Genomic DNA, 22145 nt, shown 5'->3' with positions numbered 1-22145 from the left:
AAACCAGAGCCATGTCGCGAAAGATGGAAAATTAGAAAACACTTGACTTATCTGAATGGCATTAAACAGGATTTCCCTTAAGCTATTATTTATTATCTGCGTGCAAATAATTACATGCATATAAAGGGATATGATGGTAAGGGACAAATCCCTCTCCCTCAGATTTTGGTATAGTCCAGGCAGTGAGTAGCCTACCACTTTCCCCTCACTGTAGACGGGGTATCGTTTGATTCAAGAAAGCAGTCTGCTTGGAGCACACGCTGCTCAGTGCGCAAAACCTTTAAGGATCAGCTGTAGCCAAAGTTGCTTTCAGCATTTCAGGAAATGTGAGAATCCCACCGTTCACTGTGGAGTGTTTACTTTTTAACAACAGCACTTGCCCCTCACGTGCTGAATCAGGGAACGTGTAATCTTATAATTCAGTGTGACATTTACGCTTTTAAAATTTTTTTTATTTTTTTATTGCCAGTTTATATAATCGAATCTTGAATATATTGCAAACGTTGTTTAAAGGAGTGGTCCTTCTTAAAAGGACAAAGAAACAGCCATAGAACACAGATACTATCCCAGATTTATAATTAGGATTGTACAACTAAGAATTTTTAAATGCTTACTTGTGCAACAAAATGTCTTTTAGTCTCATAACAGGTGTATCAGCACATCCATTTTATTTACATTCAACTCATTCCCTTGATTATACCAAATTAAGTCTTAAGTCTGAAAGCTCCTTTAGTTCATTATATTAATACTATGCAACATTGAATGGACAAATCTGATTAATACTCCCAAAAGGCAAAAGCAAGAATTTACAAATGTGCAAGTAGCAAACAAAAGTAGAAACTGAAGCATTCATGGTTTCCCCCTTTTAAACAAAAAAAAAAAAAAAAAAAAAAAAAAAAAAAGTTGGAGTAAATTTTACCCACATAAAAACAAGGTCAAATGTCAAAGAAATAATGTTAAACTTTTTAATGACAGACGTTTTGACTGGTTACAGCACAGCTGTAATAATGATGGCTTAGTTCCATCACGTATCCCAGTAAACAGACTGTAAACAAACATGCACAGCATAGCACCTCTTCCAAATGCAATACAGCCTTCATTATTGCCCTTGTGATTTCTTCACTGTGCTAAACATCAAAAGGTCTGTCAAGAAAAGGGGGGCAAGATTCTTACAGGGGATCCAGTACCTTCCAGAAATAGGGTACGAAATCAGTCAAGGTGGCTTTACTGCCTTTGTATGAAACGGATCTGTACAGCCGCCCAGTTGCATTTCTTTGAGTTAGACTCGAGCAGCACCTCGTCCTCTTCTGCTATATCCACCTCTGAATCCTTGGCCCCTCAGGAAACGCCCAGGGACACCAAAAGTCTCCAGATTGCGCTTTCGCTCCTCTGCCCACGTCAGTCTGAAACCATTGATGTACATAAATAGCCATGAGCACATATCTGTACAAAGACCATCTTTTATATAAGACAAAGAGAGTCAGTTGATTACCTGAGCCCATTATCAGATGAGATGTTGTCAAAGAAAGATTTTGCTTTGTCATAGTAGCACTTTGGACCAAAACGATCCTCCCCTGAACTCAGCTGCAACCCCTCCGTTTCCCTTCCCTCAGAATTCCCATCTGAAAACAGGAAAAAAAAAAAAGTACTGACAGTGGAAGGACAGACCAATTCCCTGGTTTTCAGCTATTGCATTTATTTAAAAAAAAAAAAAAAAAAAAAAAAAAAAAAAAAAAAAAAACCCCACACAAACAACCACTAAAGAAATTCTATCTATAGGCCAGAGAGAAACATGGCATTAAAAGGCTTATTTTACCTGAATGCAAATTTACTTCTAGTCAAACATTCATTTTTGTCACCACACCTTTAACTCATTCAAACAGAGTTACATGAGAGCACAACTTCCATGAAGATGCCACAACATTAATAATGCATACCTTTAAATTGACAGCATTCCTTCAAAGAGAATTAACTGACAAAGCAGGTGATTTAAAAAAAAAATTAAAAAAAAAAAAAGGAAAAAAAAGTGGTGCATTGTTGGCAACTCCAGCTGATAACCAACCTTTTAGAGTCAGCCTCTCCTGGAACTTCTCCTCAAGCGCCTCCTTAATGAATTGCGCGTTTGAGGAATCAAAATCAAAGTCTGTGTCAAATTTAAGGGTGGGAGATGGAGCATTAGCCACCATCAGCTGGCCTCTTCTGCGGTTCCTGCGCCGTCGAGGTCCTAAGATTATTATTATTTATTTTTTATTAAGTGCACCTCAAGTTTGTTTTGTATACAAGGATGTCCTTTCTGATTTTCAAGTCTACTGGAAACGTGCATGTTTAATACCTTGTCTTTTTCTAGCAGGTGGCCTGGTTTCAGCATTTTGCTGCTGACTGTCTTGAGAAGTGGATCCACTTGGGTCTGATTGCACTGCAAAGACACCCACAACAGCTACACTTAGTTTTAAGTGCATGTAGCTGCCTAGAAAAATACCCCATTATTTTCCCCAAAACATACATACTCCTCCACAGTTAATCAACCTGTTTCACTTGGGAAACATCACAGTACTTTAACAGCATTTCCTTCTCATTGCTGCAACATTGTTTACTCACTGGTGGCTTCAGTGACCCTTGTGGTTTGAATATTTGTTCCTCTCGTCCCCTTGGGCTGCCTCCTATTCCGCTGCTGCTGTCCTTGTTCTTCTTGTTGCTCCTGCTGCTGGGATCCACTCGCACCTCTTCTCTGCCTAAATGTCTTTACACTGACAGTTTGAACAGCCTTTTCCACCATGGGACCTCTTTGAGCAAGTAAGCCTTGAAGTAAAGGCCCTGGGTAAAGGATATGAAGTGTGTAGTATAGAAAGAACCCATTTAAATGTTATTTTTTTAGTCAATTAACTTGTTAGAAACTTGCTGTCATTGATTTACCAAGGCCGAGAGCTGCAACATACTGCTGATTAAGCAGAGAGCTAGCAGCAACCTGGTTGTAGGCAGGCATCCTTAAAGGGCTGAGTGATCCAACGGTAGATTGGATGCTTGAAGCGCCTGAACTGGAGGTCTGGATGAACCAAATATGTTAATGTTTAAACACACATATACATACTTAGTCTGTTTTTAGAAGAAGGAGGGTGTAACCAAGCAGTTTTTGTACACCTGTATTATTGCAGGATCCTGAGGCAGGCCATGGTGATACCTTGGAGGGTCACCCAGTGTAATATCCTTAATATCACTTCCCCGGAAAGTAATGTACTCATAGACATCATCTTTGGGTGACGTTGGCCTATCTGTTGGCCGTCCCTCAGTTCCAAAACACTTGACTAGTGAAAAGAAAAACAATGGATAAAGTTAGGAAAGTTCCACCCATATTTCACTTGCCCAGTTTCTTTCCAATTCAGTTAAAAGGACTAGATGTTACAGTCCCTGATAATGCATTGCTTTAGATGGAGAGACTCTTGAGGGATGGCTGTTATGAGGAAAGGCAGCCCAGAAACTTTGCCAGCAGCTAAGATTAAATGACAATAACTAGAAATGCAGAAAAAATTTAAAAAGCAAGTTTTTGGAAACGCTGACAGATTTTCAAGAACACTGATAGCTAAATAACTCACCTTCTGCCAGAACTACTGTGCTGTTCGCTGCATCAATAGTATACAAAATCCCTTCATAACGATTTTGGGCTTTTGAGAGGAGTGATACTTTACAGCCAATGTATGGCTTCGAAGCCATGGCTCGAGAATATCCGGGGCCGTTGCTATAAACTTCTATAAAGACTCATCACACGACACATTTCGAGTCCTAGTAAAACCGGAAACAATTTATAGGCGTACACAGCTGACCTGATTGAAGCACCTGGCAATCATTGATGGCAATAAAATGAATGCCAATCACCACGGCTTGATTTAACTCACTTGTGACCCATTCGTTTGAATTTTTTCGTAATCTATGATTTGTTACGAATTCGATCAATAATTATGATTGTGCTTATGGTACATATTTTTTTCATAAAAACATTTTTTAGATAATTTTTATAAGTTGCAACAAAAGTCACAGTCACGGCATTAAAAGGCTGAGTCCTGTGATGCACAAACAACCGTGCAAACTGGCTGCCTAAGTGCTGATCTGCACTCTCAAAAGTTTACTATCCAGGTAGTTTCACATCACTGTCTGTGAGCACTAGGCGGTTACTGCGGGTGTCCTGGAAAAATAGCATCAACGCAGCCATTTTGGATTGTCCAGAGAGTAAAATAGTGTATCTTTGAAATCATGTGATAATGCATGAGAACTATCTGACAGTTTCTTCGATGTGCTAATGCTCCACAAGGCACAACTCTGTGAGCGGTGTCGCCTATTTCCAACGAAATAGTCCGACTGCGGTGGCACTTTACACTGCAGCTCGCAACCATTTGTTCCAGGTTTTATTTTTATCCAACAGCCAATCATGAGGCGAGTTAAGGTCGCGTCACGGAGGATGCATCCAATCGGCGCATGCGTCTCACGAACGAGCGTAGCTGGGAAAAGATGGCGGCGGGCTCCGATTTGCTGGGTGATGTTTTCTTGAGCACAGAGGTGGACGAAAAAGTAGTTAGTGACCTAGATGGATCCCTGGAGTCTGAACTAACAGAAACAAGGCGCGATAACACAACCGCTAGGGCCCCGTCTGCAGAAAATCATGGCGGAAACTCAGCTCTAGGTAGTAGTTTAAATGTTCAGGGTAGCAAAATGGGACTTTCACAACAAGAGCTTGCTAAAGCAGGTAAGATAGCTGCGCACTCCGGTTAGCTAACATTAGCTAATTTTGGTCACGTTACTCAGCTGGTTATAGCTTATTTGGCTTCACTTGTCTGTGTCCCGAAACTAAAGCGAATCGGAGAGTTGCTCGACACTCCCCTTGTTTTCATGTGTTTCCGCTGCTGCAGGGACAGGAGCGCAAGGAGGTGTCAGTAACAGTACGGGGTCCCTGGGTTCAAGCATGGATGGGGCAGCAGGGATCACATCGACGGCAGGACCGAGTGTGACAGCCATTCAGAGTCAGTCCAAGTCGGACGCAGCCAGTGGAGTTGTTATGGTTACACTAGATGCAACAGCTGGCGCTGGCAGACCTGGAGCGACCGATGCGCAAACTCTGAATGGAGGTGCCGTGGTGATGAACTGTCAAATAACCGCAGGCGGACCCGCTGACAGCAACAACTCGCAGCCCGGTGCTGTCACACTCCTCAACAACGGACCTGTTTCTGTGAGCAAACCAAGCGCAGCAGGTCTGCCTGGAACACCTAGTACTATTATCCGAGCTACTTTGAACGCGCAAAATGTTGTGACTTCGTCTGTTATCTCGTCCCAGCCTTCTGTGAAAACTGTTCCCACAATCACGCTGGTGAGGCCACCTATGCAAACCTCCATGAACCCTTCACCAAGTACAGGCAGTCCAACCACAGTTTTAACGTCACCGTCTGTCAGTGTTACCAGCACAACTGGCTCTCCTGCTAGCAAAACTGACTGCCCAAAAGTTATCTTGCCTACTGGTGCCCACGTCGTGGCTTCAGTTGTTGCTACAGGGACGACAGCGACAGTGAGGAGTCCGACTGTTTTGCAGGGCTTGAGGACTTCAGTACCTTCAACAGTTGCTGCAACTCCCGGTGGAATACGAACTATTGTTCCACAGGTGTTAGCTCCTCGACTCGCTCAGCCTCAACAAAACGCCCCAAATATCCAAAACATTCAGCTGCCTCCAGGTAATTGAGTTGTAAAGTCTGAGAGCATGTGGAAGATGATTATTATTATTATTATTATTATTATTAGTATTATTAACTTTAACGGTTTCCCGAGATGCCTTTGCAGGCAATAGATGATTTGAAACACATTGTAGTAGCTTAGTAGCAACTTTAGAGGTGGCCAGGGTTCTGTAGCAGATTAAAAGCAGGACTCAGTGGAACTCAGCCAACACATTCTTCATATAGTTTATCAATGTAGCTGTCCATTCCAGTCTATTGATTCTTTTTAGTTTGTCTTGTCTGAGACGATTACATCCTATTATAATAGCACCAGCTGGATAAAATATACAGGATATCTCTCAAGCATTATGTGTGTTTGGATGCATGTGTTAAAATGTATTGATGCATGCTCAATAATGCATGTAAGGAAGTCCCAGAAAGTTGATTCCCTCTATCTGGATGCACTGTTTTCAGTGGGAGAAATATTTCATCACTTATCCAAGTGACTGACTGATAAAGTCACTTGAATGCATAATGAAACATTTTTCCGACTGATAATGCCACGTTCAAATGAACTGAATCAACTTTCTGGGATGCATGTGTTGAGTATGCAAAGTCTTCAGGTTAGCATTTTTGTCTCAGTTGTGAACTGTTATTTCAGGGTTTTGTAAAAGTGCAGTGATTCTATTTTATGCTCAGTATAGCATAAAATAAAGAATTATTATATTAGAAAATGAATCCAGATCAAATACAGATACTAAATCAAATACAAATACTAAAACAAACAACATCATTTTTGACAAATGCATCTATTTGCAATTTAGAATGGAAAATCCCCTTTGTGGCCTCCCTGTAGGATATAGTTCTTTGTTGTAGGCCACTGTATTAATGGCAGATTTCTTCCATGGCAGATTTAATTGCCCCTTGGGGATAAATAAAGTCTTCTGATTCTGATTCCAAGGTATTCCCACTTTGTAGCCTTGATGAAACAGCTCTGGCCATTTATTTGGCCAGTCTTAGAATGTCTGTGTTATTATTATGTAGTAGAGTCATGTTGTCACCTCTTTAACAGACACTGTTGACATAAGGGTGTGGTGCATAGTATTACACTGCCATACAATAAAAATAAATTGGTGGCAAGAAGACATGTTATTTTGAGCAGAAACAAGAATGTTTTTAGCTTTTTGCATGGTGGATTGTGACTTGAACTTTTTTTTATTTATGCTGCCATATAGACCCTGACTGATAACGTTTTTTTTCTGGTAATATCAATTTTTTATAAATATAAAATTCCAATAATAATAAATATGGGTATACTGGCATACGTATTTAAGCATTTAAGAGTTATGTTGAGACAGGAAAATGGTGGGGTAATTGTTTATTAACTTTACTATTAGTTCTATTTACTTTGAAGACGCCGCTCATCCCTGCATCACTGATTGCTCTGCTCTTTTGCAGACAGAGTTTTGTAAAGACTGAAATGGGGCTGTTCTTCTGTATAAACTATTCCTTTATTGCCCCAAGTCTCTCTCTCCTGCATTATACTCCTAACAAAATAAATGTTTTAATATTGTCACATATATCAGTCAGACTCTGCTAACATGCTTGTGGCTCATTTTGGTTTGACAAGTTGCTGAGTGGCTTAGGACTAAATAGGGCTCACTATTGATGCATACATGCGTGCATACATCCTTTTTTTGGTGACTCATTGGGACAGGAAGATAATGACCTTTTAATATTTTAACTCCTTGGATATTTGGCACGTACAGGAATGGTCTTGGTTCGCAGTGAGAGTGGGCAACTGCTGATGATTCCCCAGCAGGCTTTGGCTCAAATGCAAGCTCAGTCGCAGTCACAAAGCGCCATGACTCCACGACCTCCAGCTCCCACAAGCACTCCACCTGTCCAGATCACATCCCTACAGGTACAGATCTGCTAGATACAGTCAAACGCAGAAAATATGACTCAGATACCTGTACAGTTCTGTAAACCTTCTGTAACAGTTGGTTCTCAGACTTTTTCTCAGAACCCAAAAAAGGTCATTCCTCCCAATTCACATTTGATTTATTAGTCTTTAACAGTAAAAGAGTACAAGTGAATTTTTACTGAAATAAAGTTCAGTCCGGCAAAACCAGTAAACTTGTTTATATTCCCAACATCAGTTATATTAATTCAAATTAGTTGTCTTTTATTGATTTTTTTTTTCTTCTCTGGTCATCCACATCCCATCTACAGTGACTCATAGACATATTCAATGCTGTCTATACCAGTAACATTAACATATCATTTTTAAAGCTACATATACATAAATATGTTCCTTTTTATCTGGTTTTCACAGTGATATCTTATGCTAAACACATAACCTGGTTGGAAGCAGGTCGTGCTCAGGGTTTTTAATTTAAAGTCACCTGTAAATTGTCACATTTTCACTGAATTTTCACTAAAGTGATTTTCAGTCCCCTTATCAGGCTTTGGGACAGTACCATTTAATGTTTAAATGTGTCCAGTTGAAAGTTTCAGAGCTCTAACATGCAGCCGTCATTTTAGAACTAAGCAGGACTGAGAGTGCACTCGGCATTAAAATGATTAACTCAAATAGAAATGTTTATTTTACACCTCAGTGCGCTAAATCCCGAGATTAATAATTTTCTGCTGTATTAATTTCCTATCTTACTTGTAACGGGGTTGCATTTTCCTTTCTTTTATATTGCATGTAAAAATTTTATGCTCTTTATAGATTTTTATCACGTTTTATCGTCATCTGATCGAAGTAGGCGGCACTCGTGATGCGTAAAATGCCCCCTTTTTTTTGTTAGCGTCCACAGAGCCTGAGGCAGAAAGCCTGCGTTAACACTGGAAGTAGATAACCACTGAAGTGATACCCATTCACTTCTAGCAGGGGTTTTAGTTTTTGACATGCCAGGTAATGCAAAGAAAGCTGTGCTGAACTTCTTTCACATTACACCTCTCTTGTAACTTCAAAGTAAGGATAAACTTAATCACTATTTTACTTTCTGTTTATAATTGAGTTTTGGTGACTGCTTCAACATAAATACTGTGCCTCTGCTTGGTAAACATTTACAAAACAAGTATTTCTGATTTAATTTTCGTTCCACAGAGTAACTGTTGCATCCAACTTAAAAACATATACTATATACTACTACTAATATGTAACTTTTTGAATATTTTCTGATTTTTGTTATTTATTTATTTATTTTTTATTAAGCAATATAGCATGTGTCCGAAAAACCCCTGCTGCTCCACTGCCTGCCAAAAGCGTAACATCTTCTTTTATATGTCCTGCAGGCACCAGGTGCACCACTGCTGGCTCGTCCTGTTACTCCCACCACCATTATTAAACAGTGTTCCACAGTTCAGACCACTGTGACAGCTACCACCGCACTACAGAGGCCTCCTGTTCTGCAGGTAAACTCTCACTATATTTAAATCAAATGATTCATTTCCATAACACCAAGTGTAACCCATAGGCTCAGTTTGCATTTTCCCCCTATGCTTTTGCGGTTTTCCTGGGGAAGCTCTGTTTTTTCACACTATCCCTAATGGGTTAAGTCAAACATCCTGGCCTGGTTTGAACCCAGGCATTGCATACTCTTGTCCAGAGCGAAGCTGTGTAAAACATTATTAAAATAGGAATAGAATCACCTGTAAATCAAATGATCAAATTTCAAAAAGTTTTTTTTTTTTTTTTTTAGAAAAATTTATAGATCTGAGACCCTACAATAGACTAAAACCAAGGGAAAAAGTATCTTAAAAAGTTGTCTTAAATTGCCCCTGTAGATGCACTTATGAACTGTAGTTTTTAAAGCTTTTCCAATCTCATGCTCATGTGATTTTTCACTACAGAATCATCTCTGTTTTTAATGTAGGTCTGCCTAACAGCCCAAACATAACATCTATTCACTGCTGGATTTTGGCCTCATTCCTTGTGTGCAGAGATTTTTCCAAGTTCTCTGAACCTTGAATGGTTTCATGTAATTTTGGTCGTAAACTCCTGTGTAGTTTTTGAATCATTCCCAATTTGTTTTTAACAGTTCCTACATATAGCCATACCCAGGCATCTTTTCAATCATCTTTAACATTAAGAATAATTTAAAGGAATTTTTTTTAGGAAAAAAAACAAACAAATCTCATTGTCATTGTTTCTCATACCCCCTTGTGACCTGGATTAAAACCACTACTCTCTCATCTTCCACATCTGGACAAGTGGTCCTCACTATGATCTCGGTCACATCCTGTCTCCATTAATCTCACACAGTTGACCCAAATTAGTCTAACTCATGCTGCTACTTACATGACATTTGCTTCAGTTAGAATTGCCAGCGGTGTGTCTGAAGTGTCTGCAGAGTGTTGTTGTTATTTGCAATGAATTACACTTCATAATTTTTCTATTTGTCAGGGAATGTGTGCCTGTTACTGTACACCTGCTGAGAGCAGCTGTGCAGAAGGTTCTTGGTATATGAGAATATTAAAGTAAGACTCTTATTACTGTTGCTCAAGTAAAAGCTGAATGTATCCTCCATGAACTCGTTAGGACTAATTTCCTACTGTGAGATGGTTTTTAAAAAAACAAGCACAGAATCTGTTTCATAGATTATATGGTCAATTTTTCTGCCAAACGGTCTAACTGTGGCATGAAAGGATGGGATTTTGCAACAAGGTCAACACAGTTGTTTTCAGTTCCTCTCTGGCTGGCTTGTTTGCTCACTTTTAAAAACATTGCTGCTTCTATTCATCTTTTATGTCCTTATTGCCATGGAAATTCCTTAAATATATTTTTGCTAAACCTTGTTAGTTTTTTTTTTTTCCAGATCATGCTTTTAAAGTAAGCTCTAAAGCGTTTGTGTATATAAAAAGTAAAATTCATAGAACACCACTGTTATGTGGAAAAAAAGGAAATGCACTGTTCAACAGGCCTGCTCGTGTTAAAGCTGTTTCTGACCTCATCATTTTTCTTGCGTCTAATTTCAAGTGCATATTCACTGACACATACAGAACACCATCATGCTGGGAGGAGTTGCTACCACCGCAGGACAGCCGCTAGGAACCGCCACCACAGTGCAGCCCGGATCTGCCTCCACAGCAGTAGCACAGAGGGTGGGGCCCGTTGGAGCTACTGCAACCCCTGTCACTCCGACACCTGTCACAGCTGTAAGAGAGAATTGCTAACCATGATTGATGAACAGCAAAAAATACCTTTTTCCCTACACCCTATTTAATGTATTTTTTTTCATGTATTATGTAAATATTTGAGAGAAAATATTTGTGTGTGCTTGCAGGAGACGCTGGAGAATGTGAAAAAATGTAGAAATTTTCTGTCGACACTGATCAAGCTGGCATCCAGCGGGAAACAGTCGTCTGAGACCACAGCTAATGTTAAGGAGCTCGTCAAGAACCTACTGGTACTTCTCTCCCTCTTACCTTCTCTGGGTTGACACTTAATCTTTCTCCTGGTGAAATTCCTTCAAAGTTTATTTATGTATGATGTATTCTCATCCATCATGTTTTTGTTTTTTTTCCTTGTAACAGGAAGCAAAGATAGAGCCAGAAGATTTTACCAGTAGGTTATACCAGGAGCTCAACTCATCACCGCAGCCATACCTTGTACCTTTTCTCAAGGTGAGATTAGTGACACACCTGCAGACAAAACCAAAGTTATTACATTGTTCTGTAACTTTGGGACTTACATTTGAACACTGTATTACTCACAAACTTAAAAGCCATCAAGACTCTTGTCTTTGATTAGAGAATTTTCTCACATTATTGCACATCTTGTCCATTGGGAATGTTTAGGATCTGCCCACAGATTTTCAATAATGGTTCTGAGGCATGCTTAGGATCACTGCAGCATTTTTGCTTAAATTGATTAATATTTCATGGAAACCTTATTTCTAGCCTCAAAGCAGAATATTTTCCCCCTTAACAGTTTACTCAGTGTTGTCAATTGTTATCATGTGATTTTGGGCCGAAAGCTGATAATGTAGATGCTCCACAATATAAAGGTAAGCTCCTTTGTGGTCACATGGGACTTTAATTTGCATTCCTGCCAAACAAATGCAACTTTATCTGAAGGTTGTGTTGGTCTTCACCTTGACCAATTTTTTTAACAGCATTTTGGAAAGTAAAATTTGCAAGCCATCTTTTACCTGTTTTGTAGGCAGCAGTTAACGCTAATCCTAAAATTCACTGTATCAAAAAGAAGCCAGTGGTTGGTGACTTCTACTGCTAGGTGTGCATTCGCACACATGTACCCACTCCATGACAGAGATTAGAGTGCAGGTGAGCGGAGGATTTGCAGCCTTAATCAGGACCAGGCCAAAAGCTATAGCAATTTGTCACACATGGACTTAAATGCTACTGAAAAACTAGAGGAAATATCTGCTCTGCTGGCTGACATGGTGATGTAGTAGCCAGACAGGTAGCTTTAAAAATCTAGAAAGGATGGGGCAAATTTATTCTCTCTGCATTTCTCTTTCATAATCAAATCAATAAAGCTATTTCATAATATTAAAAAAATCTCTAAAGCATGTTGTTTCATATAGCTTCTGCAATAGTTTCTTGTTGAAAAGTCAAAGAACAGAAATGAAAAAGAAAAAAAACTTTTCTGAACTCCACTTACATAATGAACTTCACTTACATCATAGACTAAATTCTATGCACTGCAGTTTCTTTCGAGTATTATGTGATGTGTAGAAATGATAGAAATTTAATCATTTATCACTAAGAGCTGCTTCTGTTAGATTTCTTTCTATTATATTCTTTACTTATCCAGGTAAAAGCCTCTCTTTTTAAAGAGTACTCTGGCCAAGACCCCAGCACAATAACCACAACTAACTGACTCATTCACATTATGAACTGAATACATACACACTTCATTCATTCTGACTGTAGAGAAGTCTTCCAGCGCTGCGCCAGATGACCCCAGATTCAGAGGCCTTCATCCAACAAAGCCTGCTGCCTCAGCTGAGCCCTCAGCCTGCAGCAGCAGCCTCCACAGCACTCACTGCTGTGGTGCTGCGACCTCCTCTCTCCACCACCATCACTACAACCACCAGCCCTGCCACAACCAAAACCACAGTTATCAGCCTTACACAGACGCCTCACAGTAAACCGGGACTGGTAATGGTTTTTTTTTTGCTATTACCTGTATCGGAATATATTGATGAACATGTATGAACAAGTGGACGCTTCTGAATATATGCCTGTCTCTACTTCTTTCATTTGTGTGCTTTCTTTTAGGTTTCTCATTCTTAGTCTTTTTCTGAATGTGCACAGATAGTACCCCAGCAACAGGGGACCATTGTGAGGCCACCGGTGACGCTGGCTCAGTCTGCCGTGGTAACACTGAGAGGACAAACTCACAGTCGCATCATCGTGGGCCAGCCACAGGTTATCAAGCAGCTACAAACAAGTGGGTCATATTAATATTTGTTTAATGCTTAACTGATATTTATTACTGATCAATGTACAGTTAGTTTCAATGTTCAGTCTCAGTGTTGTATTTCATTACTTTAGTACCTCATACAGTTTCAAATGGATATCCATGAAAACATCCCCATGGTCCACTAATGCAATAGCATCACTAAAATCCACTAAATTGCAGTTGTTCAGCTTGAGTTTAGCTTCTGTCTTTAATGCATTTAACACGTCTATGGAAGTGCTACCACCTTGTGGCTACTGTTTGTAATTGCAAGACACAAAGTCCAAGAATACAAGAGTCAAGTGTATATTCAAATTCTACTGCGTGCTCTAATAGTTTTAGGTGCAGCTGCCTTTCATTAGTCTAAATTCACTACAGAAAACCTGTTTTTGCTACTGTTTATGATTTTTAGTACCAGCAGTGAAGCAGACATTGGCTCCAGCACCCAAAGGAATACAAGCTTTCAGTCAGCCTTCCTTCGGTGCAGCTCAGAAGAACAAGCTGAAGGAAGGAGGAGGCACTTTCAGGTACGAGAGACCAAAAAAAAAAAAAGAAATCCAACTCACTGTTAAATACCAGTATCTGTATATGCGTTCACAGAGAATTAAGTATCCATAGAAACTTACATGATGTCATAACTTTTTATGTGCCAACCGTAAGATAAATTAATGCAGTTTATTGCTGTTGTTACTTTTATCTTAAAGTTTACCTGTCATACTGACTTCCAGCACCATATTTTCAGTCTTGGCCTCTACTAGAGTAGCTTTTCACAATTCAGAACAGAAATTATTTACTTTATTATCCTTTGTGCAGCTCCTTAGTTCATTAACTGTGTTAAACAAGTGCTTCTAATTGGTTGCCTCATGAATAGAAGGTTATAATTACAGGTGATTGGGACCACAGCCAGAGCTGTACACCTGTGATACCCATATTAAGGATAACACCTCTCTTTGTCATCATACAGTGCCAAGTACTCTGTGTGTGTTGTGTTGGTTTTTTTTAATGTTGTATTTATTCTGTATAAATGTGATTAAGACACAAAAAGTAAGAAAACTGTTTTTGTCGCTTCTCCAGGGACGATGACGATATCAACGATGTGGCCTCAATGGCAGGAGTCAACTTGTCAGAAGAGAGTGCCCGTATCTTAGCAACCAACTCCGAGCTTGTTGGCATGGTGACTCGTTCCTGTAAGGACGAGACCTTCCTTTCCACCTCTTTACTCACCCGGATAGTTCTGGACATTGGTGAGAGACGTACACTGTCGAGAAAATGCACAGCATGTTCCTCAGTATGCTGACACCGTCTAAAGCTTTATCCATACTCACTCCTGTTGCGACAGGTAAGAAGTTCAGTGTCAGTGAGTTGGGCACAGATGTGATCAACTACATTTCCCATGCCACACAGCAGCGCCTGCAAGACATACTGGAAAAGGTGTCACATGTTGCACAGCAGAAGAACTTGACTTTTAAGGTGATAATTGATTGCAATTGTAGAGTAGGGGAGGCCCACTCACTACTGTGTTTTAAGATCTCTTGTTTCATTTTCCTGTCTGTCCTCGCTTTTCATGCCAACTCCAGGAAGATGAACAGTATGAGCAGGCGAGCGATGTGCGAACCCAGCTCAAATTCTTTGAGCAGCTGGATCAAATGGAGAAGCAAAGGAAGGAAGAGCAGGAGAGAGAGATCCTCTTGAAAGCTGCCAAGGTAACAGCATTCGAACAAGGACACACGGTATCACTGACAGAAACAATCTTGTATGCATAATTATACAGAGAAGGCAAGTGAGTGCTCTTGGGTCATTGTCATTAATATACATTTTCCCTGCCATCACCAAATGCCAGACATGGAAACTGAGAGAGTGAATGAATAAAACAAGTCATTTAATAAATTCTACATATCCTTTTTGAAATATTAAAATGTCCTCGATATTATTTCAGTCTCGGTCACGGCAAGAAGACCCGGAGCAACTCCGACTGAAACAGAAGGCCAAAGAAGTAAGTATATGCTAAAATAATATCCTGGGTGATTGCTTTCTTTTTGAAGCATTGTTATGAGTTTGCCTGTACGTTGAATGTACGTGTTACTACTTGTATTTCAGATGCAGCAGCAGGAGCTGGCTCAAATCAGGCAGAGAGAAGCCAACCTAACAGCGCTGGCAGCAATCGGCCCAAGGAAAAAGCGGAAAATGGACTCACCGGGTAGAGGTGCCAATGCAGAGGTGAGGTGTGATTAACCCAAAGTAGGAATGTGCTTATTTTGAAGTTTTCTGGATTCACAAAAGCAGTTGATGAAAAATTGAATGTCCTTGCTTTGTTTCACCCTCCAGGGATCAGGGTCGTGTCCCTCTCAGACTGGAGGCTCAGGTGGAACAGGCTCCAGACAGTTTATGCGACAGCGCATCACTAGAGTCAACCTCAGGGACCTGCTCTTCTGTCTGGAGAATGAAAGAGGAACCAGTCACTCACACCTGCTCTATAAAGGCTTCCTCAAATAGCACCCGCATTAAAATGACTAGTTTCACTCAGTGGCATTAAGGAGGCAGAGTGGACCATCGGCTCCGACCCTTCCTGCCGGTACTTCCTTTGATCACCCACTGTTGAATTATGAGGCATCTGTCTGTGGGAGTCATGCTGAAGAGACCTTGGCTTTTAAAAGCCTCTTAAAGAAAAGGACTTTTGTATTTTCAGTGGAGAAATGGAGCAAATATTGGAACTTGGCCCTGAATTCAGTGCGCCTCTCAGCTCTGCAGTTACAACCAACCACACTCAATGAAGATGCACTGCCTCATGCTACACAAAAGAACAATGTCTTTACCAAACCGAACACTTCAGATTTAAAACGTGTGTCAGTGGCGTCTGTGCTGTAGCAGCAAATCTCTTTGAAGTGCTTGGCAGACACTCTTGTTTATTTAAGTTGTTAACAGAGATTTTAATTTATCGTACATTTATACTATATTTTAGCAATGCCTGTGGATCGTTTTACAGAGATTAATCTTAACCGGTCTTATCATCTGCTGAGTTGCCTTCTTAACAGTTTAAGCCATATGGATTAGAATGTGTTGATCAAGGAATTTTATATATCCAACACTTCTCTCCAGATTTGTAGAATGAGAGGATTTTTTGGGGATACAGTTGTTGTTGTTGGTTGGCTGTTGTTTTGTTTTGTTCTTTTTTATCTTTGTCTGTGATTGGAATCAATGATATTTTATGTGTCATGTATTGTGTGCAGTGTAGAGGTGGTATTAGAGCTCACTGTCATAGGATTTCTGATTTATGGTGAGAGTTCTTGCACAAATTTTGAAGTCTTTTTAATTAGGGTCTTGTATTTTCTACAGAGAATTTAAATACCATATGTCGCTCGTCAGTAATTAAAAGCAACTAGGTAAGATGTACTCATAAGGTATCGTGACTCCACCCTTTACCTGTCAGCTTTACCTGACTTAAATTTGGGCCATCTCCTTTTAAACCTCTGGAGCGCTCCACCACATACAAGCCTAGAGATCGGTTGGCAACCATCTGGTAATCGCCAGTCAGAAGGGGGAAATGCGCATTTTTCCAACCAGTTGCAAGTAGTTACTGTAGGTTGCTGGCAACTACTGTGAAATAAATTTCTTATGGTCCATTCAGGCAGCAGTTAGGCTGGTCAGTGACCCTTGGTAACCACTTGTTGCCAGGGAAAAGGATGTATTCTGCCAATGATTGGTGAATGTTTGCTCGAGGTTGTTGCTGTTTCTAATGTGAAGTTGGTTCCCTAGAAGTATATGGTGCTGCACTGAACATCTCCTTGCAGTTGCTAGCAGGTTGCCACCGTCATCTGTAGTTTGTCTGAACAACAGAATGTGACTTCTGTTGCACTTGTGCATGTAGAAATGATAAACAAAGCGTACTGAGGGTATACGCTGTTATTGATGGAGCTGCAAAACTTTGACTGCAACTGTTTAGTACTGAGATTTCCTTTCCCATCTCCAGCTGCTAGTAGCGTTAATACATTTCTTCACTGATGTCAGTACGACATTTACGTCAAGGACTGAATCACAGTGAAAATCCTCTCCAAAGAAATTGTTATTCATCACAGTGTGATTGCAGTCATTGGTGTAAACTTTTAGCGGCAGATTTTCTGCAGTGGAAGCGAGCTCACGGTCCACATATTTAGAAGAGCAGAGAAAAATGAAAAATTTAAATTCTGAAAACAAAAATGGTAATTTTACTCCTTTTCTTGAAAATTGTCGCAAATAAATAAGCCGGTTTTTGTTTGTTTTTGTTTTTTATGATGCCTTTATTTAATGTCACCCACAGAACTAAAGACTTACCAAGTAAGACTAGGTTGTTATGATTTTGGAAATGAAATGGCTCTTAATAATTTAACATAGCCAGGTTGGGGGTATTTTTACTGTAATGTGATTTTTAAAGTCAATTTTAAAATCGATTCTAATATTATTACTAATTTCAGCGATTTAAGTGAATTACATTTTTCAATAAGTTGAATGTCCACACTTTTTTTTAATTTATGAATGATAGAGGTTATTTTGGGTAAACGTGAAATGCAGAGCAACAACTGCACTTTGACAGATCAGTTTTCTAAAACTAATCAATCAAATGAACATACCTTCTATAAATTGTTTATATTTTTGCGCACATACTAATTTTGGTCTTTATACCTTTAGCATTTTATGACAAGATGTTTATCAGCAAGTTTTATTACTGTATATACTTAAGTTGCTCTTTGTAGATTTACTTGACAATTTTGAATTACGAAAAAATGTCTTATTTTTCTTGTACAATTATGTGACAAAAGGAGACAAAAATATTATGCTTTCTTGCCAATATCTTGTAAAATTTGCACAGCTACTTGTTTATATGTAAATAGAGGATTTTCAAACAAAAAGGTTTTTAATTGCTATTTTATAATGGATTGAGAGAAAAAGTTCTCCAAATAAAACATAAACAACTATTTCTGTCTTAATGGTCTTAATTTCTGACAGGTTCACAATGTGGAATTGGAATTCAGACATTTTCAGTCCCATTACCAAAGAGGCATAAAATCAAGCCCCTATCCAAATTTGAAAACATTAGCAACCCTCTGCTGATTCAAGACTGCAGACTTCCAAATCTTCTCTGGCATTAACGTCAGCACAAACACTGGTGCTGGGAGCTTCGTGGTCAAGTACTAATGAAGTTAGAAGGTGGACTGTTTCATGGTCTGATTGTAATTCATAATATTGATTTGACAAACTACATTATGTCTTGTCCAATCATAACATCTGAATTTTCCATCTCTTCTGGGTGTGAAAGTGTACAGCTCATAGTAAATAGCTTTCAAACTATTCAGATGCATCAAAGAAGTAGACCATGAAGTAGAAATTATAAAATACGTGCTCAACTCAGGGATCTTTTATATTTCTAAAATGATTCCTCACAGTGCTTTTTGTTCATGCTTTTCAATAGGTAGGAAAATGTCCTCTCAGAAAAAGACAAATGTGATGTAAAAGGATAACATGCCTTTAGTGGTTTCTCTCTTTCCACGTTAAAAAAATTCTAATATTCTGCACCCATTAGGCACAAGAATGACGAGTCGTGGTCCACAAAATCACATAAATAGAAGCCTGTTACAGTAGAACACTAAGAATTCATTTCCCCTCCAACCTTCAAATGTTATCAAAAGATGTTTTGCTCAGAATAAAACTTCAACTTTTAATCTCCCAACCTCTTGCTGACTTCTTTAAAGAACTACAGTAAAGGTAATGCCAGTCTTTAGATTAAGTTAAGACCAGAAGTCATGAAGAGGTTTAGGTTTAGTGATCCATCACTGTAATCTTATTTTTCAGTCAAAAATGTCTATTCATTCACCACAACAGGAAAACTAAAGAAGAGTTTTGTTACATCATGCAAACTTTGAAGTGATACAGTACGGTTTACACAGCTTTGGCACTTGAAGTTACATGCTACACTATTTCACTGTGATGTACCTTCATATAAAAAAAGCTTCAACATTTTTCTTGACTCCTTTTTTATTTCACATAAATAGATGTGCGAAAAAAAGGAAAATGTCTTCTTTTTATGTTGCTTGGTTGCAGCCATCTTTTATTTACAGTCCACAGTCCTGAAGCTGTCCTTGTGTATTGAGGACCTAGAGCAGATGTGGGGAATAATTAAACCCAAGGGGCCACATGGAAAACTGGTATTGTTGTGGAAGTCCATACCATTTAGCTCATAAAGAGATAAAATGAATACTAAGTGGAGTTCATCTTACTTAAGTAGCCCCTTGGGAAAAGTAATTGTAATAATGCTTTTCATGAATTAATGATTTATTGGACAATAATATTATGCAATAGTCAATTCATTTACAAGCTTTAGTTTATTAATGTCTAAACAAATATAATAAATTATCTAAAAATTTCTTTGTAAAAAAATTCATTATTTGATATTTTAACAAAAACAATAATAATTTCCAAAATGAACTGTTTATCAATAAAAATGACATATAGAAATAACATGAAACATTTAATAAAAACCCTTTTTTTAAATAAATAAATAAATAAAGAGCTAAATAAGTAATTACACTAATTAAAATCTATTTTAAAAAAGAAAAGAAAATGGATTCACAAACTGATTTACATTTTTCGCCCCTTAAAATTCTGTTTACCGTTCTCTTTCGTACATCCATTTCCTCACTTTATGGCACTTTATTAAACCAGGACACTGTTTCTTTTCTTACTTTAATGCCTCAGCATTCCTTTTTCTTTTTAGCAAGTAGCAGTGACGAGAGCAGATACAAGCTGTAGCCGAGGTGCAGCGCAGAGCTCCACAGGAGGGCACTGGTGCACCACATTAGAACTGAGATCTCTGACAGCTGCAGAACCTGAGAATTTGTTTGATCGCTAATTAAATATATATCTTTTATCACCACATGTTACTTAAAAAATAAATAAATGAAAGAGACTCTTACCCATCAAAACAGGAAGTTGGGAATGTGTTTCTGTGTAACATTGGTCTGTAAGGATAACAGCTGTATTATCATTGTATACAAGCACTGACTTCATAACTTTAGCTGTTTAGAAGATCTAAGGATATTTATACACAAAAACACACACTCGCACACAGATGGACATTTCCGTAGAAGGATCATACCAAAGCACTTCCCCGTATTCCTTCAGATTTGGTGGATTTGAGGCTTACAGAGTTGTTTGTTCTGTTCCCTCTGCAGACAAGGTATCTCATGCCTGTAGGTGCCCAAACCATTGTCTTTGTTGTATTGATATCCAGGCATAGGCAGACTTCTAAGTCTTCTCCAATATGAGTTGTCAGGCTATATTTGCTTATGTTACTCTGGGACACCAAACTCAATTCCACTGCCTTGTTTGATTTTGCATAATGAGAGGCTGCTGGCTGCTCACAGGATAATGTCTTTGACTGACAGTTATGAAGATGAGCGAATATATTTCACATATTTTGATATATTCTAGAAGTGCAGTATACATACTTAAAAATGTGGTGAGCAGGGCTCCTTTGATCCCCAGTAGAACTTGCTTGCATATGGTTTAAATATAGTGGACACCTGTCCGAGGTGATTATGCATGACTTTCACATGTACTTTGAAACTTCATCAAGAATGAGCATGTGTGCGTTTCATTGTTAATGTCAGCATGCTAACATACTCATACTGTAATGATGTATTAACATACTAATGTTTAACAGGGTGCCACCTTGCTAATATTTGCTACTTAGCACTTAAAGTAAGGTATAGCCAAGGATGAAGGGGTGACATCAGTTTAGTTTGTAATCAGCTGCAAAGCAAGTTTTGACCTGTTGATGACATGTGGCAAAAAGTCATAAAAGTGCTAAATTTAGGTAACTCTAGTAGGGGCATTAAATTGTGCCTCAAATGTCTCCCTTTTCGTAGTTGGTGAGACAATTTACTTAAAACCACTGATGTGAGCTTTATCGTGAAAGAGGGAATGGGAAAAATATGAGGAATATCCTCGGGGGACAATCAGTTCCAAATTTCATGGGAACCTTTGCAGTGAGCGTTGGACATTTTATTTGTGGCCAAAACAGCGGACAGGCAGACAGGCTCTGTGCTGACACTGCCATTCCTCGAGTCAGACGCTGCGGCTAAACAGCTTCTGTTAAATAAACGGTTTCTTAACATGTATCGTGTTTCTTCAACAAACCTGGAAAATAAATTAAAAGCCACAAGGCTGTGAAAAAAGTATTTCCCCCTCTTTCTGCTTCCCCCCCCTACATATCTGCCCCACTACCACCAGGTGTGATGGTATGATGTTCTTTTTATAAAATGGTGTGTTCGTTTTATGCCACATGTAACGGGACTCAAACATTCCATAAATTTCAACTTTTGTCTCGTCAGTCCACGGCATACAAGTTATGTGGATCATCAGGATGTTTTTTGGCTACTTTGCCACGGACACTGGGGTAGTCTCTTTTTTGTTGTTGAATTATGAACACTGACTTTAAATGAAACAAGTTAGACCTTTAGATGCTATTCTGGGGTTTTTGTGACCTCCTGGACGAGTCATTGATGCTACTCTTGTAGTAATTCTGGTAGGCCATCCACTCCTGGGAAGGTTCACAACTGCCGCTAGTTTACTCCATTTGTAGATAATGGCTTTCACTGTGGTTCGCTGCAGTCCCAAAGGCTTAAAAATGGCTTTGTAGATAGATAGATGTCAGTGACTATTGTTCCTTCTCTGTTCTTGAGATTGTGGTATGATGTGTTGCGCTGCACCGCCTCCTCTGTCACACAGGTTCTATTTAGATGATTTCCTGATTGAACAGGTCTGGCAGTAATCGGACCTGGGTGTGGCCAGTGAATTTGAGTTGCTTTCCAAAAAATGTAGTTAATCACAGTTAATTCATGATTTAACATGGCAGAGCAATTACTTTTTCACGTAAGACCAGTTAGGTTTGGATACCATTTTTCTGCTAATAAATTAGATCATTATACAACTTCCTTTTAAAATTATGTTTGGCGATTGGAAACATGTAAGTGTAACAAATGGGG

General features: G+C 39.0%; 2 protein-coding genes across 2 annotated transcripts; one reads left to right on the top strand and one right to left on the bottom strand.

Moving 5' to 3' along the window:
* Positions 1 to 951: 951 nt before the first annotated feature.
* lsm14b (LSM family member 14B) lies at positions 952 to 3795 on the bottom strand. Its single transcript, XM_005731795.1, has 8 exons — positions 3591 to 3795; positions 3139 to 3302; positions 2914 to 3043; positions 2599 to 2814; positions 2333 to 2416; positions 2063 to 2224; positions 1493 to 1622; positions 952 to 1403 (listed from the first exon to the last, which is right to left on the bottom strand). Exons 1-8 carry the CDS (start codon positions 3706 to 3708, stop codon positions 1280 to 1282), a joined length of 1128 nt encoding a protein of 375 aa, XP_005731852.1. The 5' UTR covers positions 3709 to 3795; the 3' UTR covers positions 952 to 1279.
* A 686-nt stretch (positions 3796 to 4481) lies between these two features.
* On the top strand, positions 4482 to 18069 carry LOC102192390 (transcription initiation factor TFIID subunit 4). Its single transcript, XM_005731793.1, has 16 exons — positions 4482 to 4735; positions 4899 to 5711; positions 7460 to 7614; positions 8997 to 9116; positions 10704 to 10859; positions 10988 to 11110; positions 11238 to 11327; positions 12600 to 12827; positions 12984 to 13119; positions 13541 to 13655; positions 14203 to 14372; positions 14468 to 14598; positions 14706 to 14831; positions 15065 to 15121; positions 15226 to 15345; positions 15454 to 18069. The coding sequence occupies exons 1-16, from the start codon at positions 4501 to 4503 to the stop codon at positions 15619 to 15621; spliced, it is 2943 nt and encodes a 980-aa protein (XP_005731850.1). The 5' UTR covers positions 4482 to 4500; the 3' UTR covers positions 15622 to 18069.
* The last annotated feature ends 4076 nt before the right edge of the window (positions 18070 to 22145 follow it).

This window comes from Pundamilia nyererei, unplaced genomic scaffold, assembly GCF_000239375.1.
Source record: "Pundamilia nyererei isolate P.nyererei 1_Seehausen unplaced genomic scaffold, PunNye1.0 scaffold00044, whole genome shotgun sequence".
Taxonomy (NCBI): Eukaryota; Metazoa; Chordata; class Actinopteri; order Cichliformes; family Cichlidae; genus Pundamilia; species Pundamilia nyererei.
This window is presented reverse-complemented; position numbering and strand designations above follow the sequence as displayed.